The sequence below is a fragment of the Lissotriton vulgaris genome, chromosome 1_1 (assembly GCF_964263255.1).
Source record: "Lissotriton vulgaris chromosome 1_1, aLisVul1.2, whole genome shotgun sequence".
NCBI classification, from domain to species: Eukaryota; Metazoa; Chordata; class Amphibia; order Caudata; family Salamandridae; genus Lissotriton; species Lissotriton vulgaris.
In genome coordinates, this window is record NC_141685.1 from 1,983,861,031 (window position 1) to 1,983,873,388 (window position 12,358).

The 12,358-nt window shown below is 38.7% G+C and overlaps 1 protein-coding gene across 4 annotated transcripts in view; it reads left to right on the forward strand.

Moving 5' to 3' along the window:
- Positions 1–12,358, forward strand: part of HGF (hepatocyte growth factor) — a 479,128-nt gene that overhangs the window by 271,497 nt on the left and 195,273 nt on the right. For all 4 annotated transcript variants that reach the window (XM_086919817.1, XM_086919823.1, XM_086919811.1 and 1 more), the window contains exons 6-7: positions 2,425–2,545; positions 4,392–4,510. In XM_086919817.1, coding sequence (XP_086775943.1) covers positions 2,425–2,545; positions 4,392–4,510 — 240 coding nt within the window. The remainder of the gene's footprint in view (positions 1–2,424; positions 2,546–4,391; positions 4,511–12,358) is intronic.

Genomic DNA, 12,358 nt, shown 5'->3' on the forward strand with positions numbered 1-12,358 from the left:
CAGTCTCTGGGGGCTCATAGTCCTATTACAGGGCCAAGTAAAGTTTGCTAATATATCTCAAAACCCATTCCCAATCCCTGTGCTCTATTACACAATGACTCTTTTTGCAAAAGAGGAAAATGTGTCCTTCTCATTGTGCAGTCCCACAATCCATCTCTTGAGAACCTCTGTTTGCATTACTTTTTTGTTCTTGGCTGTTTGAAAAACATTTTTGTTTTACAGAGGTGGGTCTCCTTGAATCTGACATCTTGACTGGTAGCAATCGACTCATTTTTTTTAATTACATTTAAGAATATAAGGCTGGCTAGGGAAGCATATCAATTTTACAGCCTGCTGAGATTATCTGACAGTTAAGGATAGTTGTATACATTTTTGGTGGCTTGAGTGTAATGCTGGGAAAAGCAAAGTTATGCTACTTATGACCCCTATTAACTATCACAAATGGGTTATCTGGCATCTATCCATTTGGAATGAAGAATAATGATGCAAAAGAGTCAAGAACAGGGGTCATTTTTGATAACAGGCCCTACACAGGGGCATATTCAAAAACTATGTCATGAATCATCTTTCTCAGCTGACAAGAGCAATTGGTTGTGGCACATACTGACATTCAGTTCTCAGTTATAAATTCCCTAATACGTTTAGTTGAGTGGGTTATGCCAACAGATTCATTCTATCTCTGTAGACCATTAAATATGTTGCTATTAAACATACAAAAAGACTTGGTTACATTTCCCACTATGTAAGGAATGTAATATTATACTGAAATGCAAATTAATAGACATTCTAGTGTGGAAAGACCTTATGGTGCAGAAACAGCAGTGGATAAGTGGTTATGAATCCAACATTAGAGAAGCTGAAGTTAACAGGTGGAATGCATAGGAAGTTAAGAATACTACTAAATAGGAAATGTAAGACTATTTCAAAGAGGGCATTTGTAGCTTTAGGGTAAGGAATTCTTGTTAGCTAATTGAGTAGATAAAACATAAACTAGAGGCAATACATACATCTAGAAAGCATGAAAGGTGTAAATGGCATCAACTGATGTAGAAAGAAAGTATTGTTCACCAGTCATAAAAATCAAAAATTGGGTAGGAGGTAGGCAGGTTGTTGATATACCGAGAACATTTTAGGTTTAGGTAGGCAGGTTGTTGATATACTGAGAACAGTTTACGTTTGATAGTGCACTTTAGATATATGCAACCAATGGGGTTATGTTGTTAACAAACCATGCCTTATTGTGACTAAATAGTTATTACAAGCAAAAACATTGCAAAGGCTGTTTAATGAACAGCAATGTCTGAGCAAGACCAAATAGGGACCCTATTCTCACATTTTAGTTGACTACTTTCCTTACTCTACCTAAAACATATTGTACTATTTATTACACTGAAGTGTTCACAAAGTGAGGTTGCACCCTTTTTAATAAAGAAACCATCCTACTATACAGTATATTGGTTCCACCATGTATAGTATACACTGTCCAGCTTTTTTTAGCACAGGAGTAATTGGGAATAAGTTAAAAACGCAAAACAGTGGCAAAAGGAAAAGAATATGTATATTAAAATATTTATGGTTTCACCTTTAACATACCATTATATTTTTAATTAGCACTAAATACTAATTCAGGAGTAAGTTACATCTAAAAATAAAAAGCATTCAAGTGCGAGGGTTAGAAAAATTGTTCTACAATCTTACTCTACAACATTCATTAGCTAGATTTAAAGATGGCATTGTTGATGTGATAAGAACATTAATATTGTGATTGCTCCCATCTAAAAACTGGAATTTGGCCATTAATCTAAATTATTTTCTGCAAACATATTTGTATGATTCTTTGATCATCAGAAGATATTGGTAAATTTCACTCACGTATTTATATAACTCATATTCACAACAGTTTTACAAATGACACATAGATCTCATATATTTTTCCTCCCTCATCGAAAATAATGTGCTAATATTAAACGGATACAGAAACGAGTCTTTGCAAATATCAATATTAAAACCTTTTTTTGCTTCTAGAACATCCGAAAATCATATTTGATATTTGTTAAACATCCTACTACCTTAGAAATAGGTTACTATGAAATTGTGTGTCTTGACTATATGAAGGAAGAATAGTCTCTTGTTATTTCAGGTGAATTATTTGCACAAGTAGCAATTCATTTGGTTTTAACATAGTCTTACCAGGCTTGTCTGACATTTGGCAACTCTTACTTGTGAATATGCATAGATGATCATCCTTATGATATTCAGTTTTGTAAGTGTTCCTTATTAGATGCACATAACTAAAGAGTAAAACCCACGGTTTAATTGTTAACATAGTATTGGTACATTGTCAAAGTGTAGTAGACATTGTATGCATTTATGTTTTTGTTTACAAAATAGTTTCTCACTAGACATGTTGTAATGTTTTTTTAGTGGAATGTACAGCCTGCAAAGGGGAAAGTTACAGAGGACCAATGGATTTCACTGAGACGGGCAAGGAATGCCAGAGGTGGGATCTTCAGCGGCCTCATAGGCACAGATATCGACCAGAGAGGTATTGAAATTTGTGGATGTTTAAATCATGGGTTGAGGGTTAGAAAATATTCTTGTGTCAATGGATTTAAAAAATGGATTGATGTGTAATAACTTTGTCTGAGTTGCTCTCGAAATAATGAATCGAACGTTAATTTAATGTTGAACTTTTTTAATTCAATAGTTAGTACAATGTTCACATTTATCATTCATTCTCGCTCATCAGGAAAGTGTAACTTCAGCTTTATTATATTATGGGTAGCCTTGAGTTGTGAGACTTGGCATATTACATGAAGTTGTCTCAAAGTGGAAAATTGCTTTCCAGTAAATTCTGTAAGTGTCAGTGAGTAATATTTGGTATTTAAATACACCAAAACCTGTGTTAAAACAAAAACCTTGAGATATTGTAGCTGGACGCTGGGAAAGAGAAAGGCCAGTAGAACAGGAAGCAAAAACTTTACATTGAGGTGAAACAACAGTTAATTGATTGGAACAATCTTGCCCTTATTTTAAATAATTCGGTTCTAATTCTGACATGCCCATGTCTGCTTTAAAACGCTTTACAGCACTCTGCATGCCTATGATAACTGATAAAGCAATTATACTCATGTGAACATGTTTGGGATATATTTATGATAATCTCTTGCAGTGGATAACTAATGACCCCAACTTGTAAGAAATTCTTGGCTCTTCATTAGGACATCAACACATTTCGAAGGAGATGCAACAACTGCAAAACACCTTATTATCGCACACATTGACTGTTGCACTGGCTTCAGAACAGGTACTCACCTCCCATAAAATAAGGGTTTATTTTCAATAGACTTACAATTATGCAGCCAGATAGTGATTGGTGTTAAGAAAACACACATCTTCCAACCGGAGTGGTTTACTTTAGCTATACATGGCTGTCAGAGTATAATTATGGTATAGATGTTACATATGAGATATTTCACCCAATGGAGGGAACAAATTCTAGGGCACCATCCAAGCTAACCATTGAGATTGGTGTGTTGAAAGACAGTGGTAGAGTGACAATTTAAAAAGTGCCAAATTGAAATGAGTTTTCTAAGGTGGCATGGAAAACGTGGATCAACTTTCCTAAAAGTATTGGCTGAGTCACCTGCTTATAGAGTTAAAAAAAATGGTGAAAACTCACCCATGGAGAGAGATATAATTAGACTTTGATCAATCTATAGTGATTACAAACATCTTGAGACCATTCACATTTAGGTCCCTTGCAAATGACATCGATCTGTGGATATCAATATTTGGAACACTTGAGAAGTAGAACATCAGAGGAACTGAAAAAGGACTTAGCACGTAAACTTATAGGACTTATCTTGTTTGGGCGGCAAAAAGGTGTTAAACCTTCAATATCATTCAGGCCGCTAAACAGAGGTAGGCTTTTCCGCAAACCTTGAGTATGAATAGATTGTGGAAATACATTTCCCAGTCTGAGGGTTTTTATGTTTTTTTTGTCATTCACTTTAGTTCTAACACTTATACCCTTCCATGGTTAAATATAAAGTGCAGGGGTGAAAATTCACTGCATCTTAAAAACTCTCAGATTAAAACGAGAAGCTGTCTGTCAGCAAGGCATGCATTTATACACGTCCATAAACACGACCATTACCTTGCAGGGTGGTTGTGGACAGAAGGCTATCATTAGTAATAAGACTATTGAAAGAAATGCTCTGACGGGTTCCAGTTTCATTACTCCCGGGAGGACCAGCCTTACTAATGAGCATGGCATGCCTTTCGGTGTTTACAGAAACCTTACTTAATTGCGCTGCTTTGAAAGGAAATGCGTGTCTGAGGTTACCAGGCTTATTTGTTCAACGCGCTGTTTTCTTTCTGGATTGCAGATACCCTAACAAGGGCCTGGATGACAATTACTGCCGCAACCCTGATGGCAAGTCCAGGCCTTGGTGCTACACTCTTGACCCCGACACCCCCTGGGAGTTCTGCGCAGTTAAGCCTTGCGGTGAGTTGAAAGAACATGCATCGGTTCGAACCTTGTTGCCAAGTCTTCATTCTAATTCCAAGTGCACAGTCGAATGTGAAAAACGGTAACTGTGGAATGAAAGTACAGTTACTTATCCATCACTAAAAAATGATGGTGTGCACGCAAATGGCACATGATCAGAGTGCTCCAGCTGCATTCCATTGAAGAAAATGCTTTGGGATTTGTGACCAGTGAAAGTGGAAGCTGGTTGCACTTATGTGATAAAACACCCTAGACACGATACAAATAATAATCAGAAATGTGCTTCCATAGATTGCATTCTGCGTTTTCCATAAGTTGCTGATTAGCTGGAGGGGTAACAAAGGTTAACAGTTGCAGATTCCAGGGAGTATTCATAGAAAACTTCAGAGAATTCTCATTTACAGCCATACGTGCGCATTTCTGCACGCAAAAATGAGCTGAGTGTACCTTAGGCATCTAGAAGAAATTGTGTCAATAGGGCAAACGCACTTTTACTCCGGAGAAATGTTGCCTCTTTGTAGAAAAGCACTTTCCCAATGTCCAGTACCAGTTTTGTAACTTTTACCTTCCATTAGGACCTCAAAACGATATTTACTCCTGGCGTCAACATAATGTTTTTTACAAACATATTTGTCTACATGAAAGGACTTACAGGTTGCGTGCTCATAAAAAGAGGCGGTTCTCTGCGCTGGAGCAGTGAAGCCCATCATGTCCTGACCACAGATCATGACTTGGGAAATAGGATTAGGTACTTTCTGTCCACAGACACTTACTAGTGAGCTTGGCACACACACGCATAAACAGCTAAAGAATCGGACTCGCTGTCACAAGGCATTATTTATTTTTAAAAATCCAGCTAGGGAAAGTAGAATCCGTATACTTAATAGCATCTATTTAAATTACTTTTCCAGTTTTTTTCATTCACTCTGGAAGGATGTGAATCCATCGGAGTTGATCCATCAAATTCTGTTTTTTTGTTATCAGAGCTGATCTCTGATGACTGAGGGGATTTTTAATACTCATCGACGCAGGTGACCACAGGTTTTCACCTGTACCACGACCTGTAGATCCAAAGATAAAAGCCCCCCAAAAAGGAACCATGTGGACCTTATTCTTGGAAGTGGACAACTATTTTCGTCAGCTCCTTTGAAAGTACTAGGTATTTCGAGGGGCCTTTACTGGCCTCTGGACTCCAATTTATTCTGGATTGCGTCCCTAACCTGACACCGATATTCTGCCCTGGAGTTACTATTAGTTTACCATATCTGTATGAGTTTCTTGTTGTGGTTAGATTTTGGTATAATTATTTTGAGAGGGGAGATAACTTTTACTTTTGTCTTTGTGTACTAGAATCTCCTCTGTTGAGGCCACAGCCCACTGATTTATTCAATGAGTTACTCGAGTTGAGACCAGGGAGAGAGTTGGGTGTAGAGTTCCTGCATCTGCTCTTATTGCTCACATCCTCAGCTTCTTTGGGGGAAAAAAGCATTTCTAAAAGTCAAGAGATCAGGCCACTCTTGAGACACCCTGCACCAGACCTAAGCATAACCGTAGTCTCTGAGTCAGTATCAAGAAAGTACTAGCACCTGGCATTAAGAAGTTAAATAGTATTTTTGGTTTCTGTAAACAGAGTGTGCTTTATATACACAATTGCCAATAAAGGTCCAAAGATAAAGCCCCAAATAAACAATTATATTATTTTGGACAGTTTTTTGCCTCATCTTGAATCTGTGTTCGTAATCTACTCACTACCTGGAGTAAACCTTGGCCACTCTGCCTACCCACATACTTTTGGGGGGGGGGGGGAGGGGGGTCCGTCACCATCCTACATGTGTGGATGGGCACTACATTTTGTATTATACTTTCTTGCCCCATCCAGAGGAGGAGAAGGGATTTAAAAATTAGATGAATCTCAAGGCTGTTGTCCTTTTGGAGTTTTATTGTCCTATAATTTAAATAAAACAAAGTGTGCATTTGTAACAGTGATTGGTCATTTAGATGGGGAATACATTAATACTAATATTTTCTAAGTTACAGCAATTAATATAGTATACACCAGACATTGATGTGTTTCAGCACTGATTCAAATGCTTTTGAAATCAACACCAAGGGCCTCATTACAATGTCAGTTGGAAACCAAACCCACGGATTCCTTGTCAGAATCGGTTCTGACAGACTCACGTTTGGTGAGTCCGACTGATTACGATGCTTCTAAACACTGTTCGGAAAGTCTCCCATTGACTTCAATGGAAGCCTGTGTTCTGACCAATAACACAAGGCTCCCATTGAAAAAAAGTTGTGGTTGCAGAAAACCTTGGATACTGTGGTGGGCACCCCATGGTTTAAAAGGGTGGTCCCTTGGGCACCACCACGGCCCCCAAATGGAGGACTCAGGATGAAGAGGGTCCTGCTAGGGTCCCCAAAGTCAGTTTTTGACAGTCTTTTCGTGTCAGACGGAATGAATTGGAAAGGCTGTCAGAATCCGTCATTGTAATAAATCAGTCGGAAACGCAGTCCATAGATCTGTATGATTCGTCTTTCACAGACTCAGATTTTCCGAATGTCGTTCGGTACCGATTCTGCATGACTGAACGGTTTGCTTTCCGACCGAGTACATTATAGTTGGTCAGTCGGAAACATAGGTTCCAACACGGTTAAGGGAATCTGACCTCCGTTCGAGCCTTTCTGACTGACATCTTAATGGGCCAGTAAATTAGTAAATGAATCAGATGCAAACCAATTGAGCTGTGCCATAGATACAATAAGGTAAATCCTGCATGTGATTATTTTGGATACACATTGGAGAAAAAAAAAGATGGGGGATGTCGGAAACTAAACTTCCATGTTTATTTAAGAGAATGGTGGCTGACACACACAAAAGGTGGTGGGGCAGGTGAAGGACGTATGGGAAGCTCAGGTGGGTTTCATAGTAAAAAATATAAGACTTATCTGAAGCTGATGCCTGCCTCACTTCTCAGTGTGTTCCTCTGCTTCCTGGTCCAGCAGACCCTGTGCAATCCCCATGCTGCTCTCATGCTATTACCAAGCATGAGAGCAGCGCTGGAATTGGGCTGGTTTAATGTTGGTTATGCTCAGTAGGTGATGTTTCTCCAACCCAGCTGTGCAATTCAGCTGGGTTGGAGAAACCAAACTCTGCATGTCAGTTTGGCCGACCTATGACAGCTGGCCAAACAGACATGCGCACTTGTAAGTCCACATACCTCTTCATTCCTCCTTCCTCTCTTTGCGCTGTCCCTCTCTACACACACTGGCTCAGCCAGCAGCTGAAAAATAAAATTATAATAAAATATAGTTTTATTTTTTAGCTGTTGGCCCTGATCCAATGGGGTGACACTTCTCCACCATTGCGGAAGAGTCACCCCTAGTTTAAGGCCATAATTTCATCAGTACCAACTACCAACTCAATTGTAAGTATATTCGCCATTCAGGCAGCCCTGTACTTCAAACAAATGTATTTATTCTTTCAAGTGCACTGACATTGGCTTATTCACAGAAAACAGAAGCTACTAAACTGCTGTTTAAACATCTTCCTACTTTACTGTATTCCTCAGTATGACTGCCCTTATGTTTTTGTTGAACAAGTACATATGTTTCAATATTACCATTCCCAGTCAATCCCAGACAGATAATCTATACTTTTCAACTGAAAATAGTGTCTTTCCAAGTCTGTTTTGTAATAACAACATAGTTCTTCCCATGTATATTCCTTAAGCTCTGAGAAGATACACAGTTGCATTAAACCAGAGAGTGGTAAATACAGAGATTGTGAAAGATATATCATATACAATATCAAAAGTTAGATACTGGAGTCAGCATAATATGAATTCTGAAACGCTACTCAAGTCTAATTTCAATGCACCCACAGTGCAGACCCAACCCAGGTGTGCAACCAGTCAACATAACGATATCTAGTTTCTCAGTTTTTCTATTGTCTCCTTTCCCGAGGTCTATTCTAAACAACAAACTATCAGTGTATACTTGGCAATTGATTTGGAGAAGTGTGAAAAAACACATTACTCCCGGTGGATCCAAATTGCAAGATTAGTGGATCTGCACAGATCACCAAGCCCATGCTTTGTTGTATTGTATGCGATGAAGCTGTAATGTAAGTTTCCTATTAAACCTTGACAAGTAAGATGTCTATCAGATACCATTAGCTACAAAACGCAAGACTTTCTCTAGTCCTTGGGCTTTTTTCCTCCTTCCATGGAAAGATTCTAGGGCCCACATGTAAAAGGAATTTTTGAGGTAGCCAAAAGCCCCATTCACCCAATTGCGCTGTGTGCAACTGCAAAAATTATATTTTTATGTCCAAAAAGCAAACTATTATTCTACAGATTCACAATTCGGGATTGCAATTAGATATTTGGAAGGAGCGTGTTAACGCACCCCTTCCAGATACTGATTCACAGTGGTATGTATTATATTTCTGTGACCGAATTGCAGAAGTTAGAAAGCAACTAAGCAATATGAGAATTCATTGCTAAGGCCCAGGTTCGCTTAATGTACTGCTCTGTTATATTTAAGATGTTGAACATAGAATAGCACACACTCATAATACAAAGTGTAATTGATAAGCACATTGCATAGATATGTTTCATAGATATTTAATGGGCTTCTATATGGATGTCTTCAGAAAGAAATTGGGTATATACCAGAAATAATAGATATTTGATGCAGCTAGGTGCATATTACTGTGCACAATCTGCTTCCATTGTTAATCAGTAAAGAGCTGAGGTGCTGAGAACCAATACGCCTGGCATGGATAATCGTCTGGTATAGCTCAGATGAGTCTGTGATAGCTCACACACAAATTATAGCATGCATTTGTAAAGGTGTTGTTCACCCATTTTGGTGCTAAAAAACAGATTTAAAAATTCCCCAAATATATGGTACTTGTTTTTTCAACCTCAAAAGAATACAAAGCTCATAGGACCTTCTAGGATTTGAATCTGTGACCATAAGATCCATCACAGATTTCTGGTGTGAACAGATAGGTCCATTGAGCCACCAGTCCAACCAGGGATAACTCTTCACATACGGATTTATCTGGAGTGGCACGCACTATCAGAGATCTATAAAGACCGATGTGTGCTAAACAAGGTAGGGTAAGAAGAAATGGGTTATATAATTCTCCCTGAAGATATACACAACACGGGCAGGTACAGCCTAACTACTGGTATGAAAATCATCCCTTACCTATTTCCCACAAAAATATTTTTTTTGTGGACTGGATCCTCTCTCACATTTTGTAGTATGCTTCATTATCAGGGTTTATCCACTTTCAAGAACACATTCTACTGGGAAAAGGCTCAACTCTCTGTGTGAGCTTTAATATAGTTTTCTAAAATAGAATTATCCTGAGTATAATTATATAGAGGACCACCAGTATCTATACATTTATTTCTTTCCCCAGATAACATTAAAATGAGCATTTAAAATGCCTTTGGCTGACTATTATCCCCACATCTAAAGGGTAGTTGACATGGCTCAGCCAACGATAAAGCCGTTACGTGTCACTGGTCTTTCTCTAGCCTTGCATCCCAAGTAACAACCCAGCCTAATTATTGGGTACTTGGGGGCCGATGTAGGTATCAAATACCGGTCGGAAACGGCCGATTTCGGCCGTTTCCGACCGGTATTTGGCCTACTGAGATGTAGGGGACCTTTTTTGTCCGAATCGGTATTTTTACCGATTCGGTAAAATTACCGAATCGCAAAAATACCGAATCGGTAATTTTACCGAATTTTAAATTTGGGATGTAGGTGGGACTACTTTCTGTCCCACAGGCCCTTCAGATTTGGTATTTTAACACCCAATCCAATTGGGTGTTAAAATACCGAATCCAGGTGTGCATGCACATGTGTGCATGCACACCTATGCCAAGTAACAGACAGACATGCCCTTAGGGCATGTCTGTGTGCCACATGGCTCACATGCCTGTTTTGGGGGTGCTAGAGGGTGTCAAAGTGACACCCCCTGCACCCTTGCACAAATCGGTAATTACCGAATCGGTAATTACCGATTCGGTAATGCCCATTGATTCCTATGGGCTTCAAGGCCCATAGGAAGCAATGGGGGATACCGAATCGGTATTTACAGAATCGGTAAATACCGAATCCTACAGATTCGGTATTTACCGAATCTGAAATACCTACATCTCCCCCCCTCTAATTTACCACTTCATAAATACCGATTCGGTATGATTCGGTATTTATGAAGTGGTAAATGTAGATTTACCTACATCGGGCCCTAGGTGCGCTATGTGGGAGGCAGCATAACATACAACAAATGCACAGAGGAAACTTGCTGGTATTTGTGGTACTTAAATTATGATACAACCTAGAATGGAAATTATATTAGTTATCAACTAGTGCAATCACTTGGAAACAATCTTTGTGTTGTTTATGTGCCCTCATTCTGGCATGCTTACACCAGTGAAATCAATGCAAACTCGCACTTTACAAAACTCACATAACAGAACAACATGCATAAAAGTGTTCCTAACTTTACAATAACTCTTGCAGATTATGCCCCATAGGAGAATGGGAGGAAAGCTTCCTATAGTCATGCACTGTTAAGATACTAATATATTATCTAGCTAGTCTCACATGGAATAATACTGACAATTGATTGCATTTAAATCATCAGAATATGATTGAACTTATTCATCAAAGGATGTTGCCTTCAATAGAGATACATTATTCCTCAGTCCCCAGCATGTTACCTGAATGTGCCATTTTTTTGTTAATTTCAGGGAAGATGCAGAGTGAAGCATGCACCTTCCGGGTTGTGCACAGTGGAAATGTCATACATCATAGTGTAGCGTCGTGCCAGCATGGACCAGAGCCACTGTAGTCTTGCTTACATTTTTAATATAGACCATGCTCAGGCCACATTAATATGATGTTGGGGACCTGAAATGATTCTTCAGTATGTGAAGTACAATTAACTCACAGAGATTAATTAATCTATCAATAGTGGTACCTGCTCCTATGAGGCACATCGACAGCAACAAAGTTGTTTGTCATATATATCATTGTAAACAATGTCTTCAGTATCAATAACAAGTGAAAGTGAAGACAATAGTTGTGCAATGTCGATGTTTGCCTCAAAAAATGTGTGCATGTTGGACTGGTCGCTTGTGAAGACAAACAAAAGGCATAGAAAAGTTGACCTGAACAAGCACAACGGTCAATCAAACATTGCCTGGAGATGACACTAAAGGTAAACAATTGTTCAATATGTTTTAATACCATCAGTGGTGCATCGATAAACATAAAGCCTAAGGAAAAATACAATGAACTATCTCCATTGCTATGACTTAAGCCATTGAGTACATTGAAGTGTATACATTGGCTTCATTGACGTAATTAAAAAGTCAAGGTTCATTTGAAGCAACGATGAAATACAAGAAAACAAAAGTACAAGCATCCATTCATGTACTTTCAGGGATGCGTCAAGTGACAGTTAACTCAGTTTCTGTACAGCTGTTGATATGGGACTGATATCAGTGAACTTGAACATGAATGCTCATTACAAAAGAGTAAGTCAGTCCTTCATTATTTCATGGGATAGGAAACTTCAAGACTATAAAAGTACAATTACACATTAATGAGGACGACGATCCTATTGGTCAAAGGTACCGATGAACTACGTTTCATTTACAGGAAGATGTTAAAAAGAACTTGAATCATTGCTCAAACATGATATCATTGAACTTTTCAATAGTCCAAATCCTAGGTTTCCCCCATAAGCAAACAAGGCAATTGAACGAGAGCGACATTCAGGTCCGCTCATCGGCGACATGATAAACTAATTTA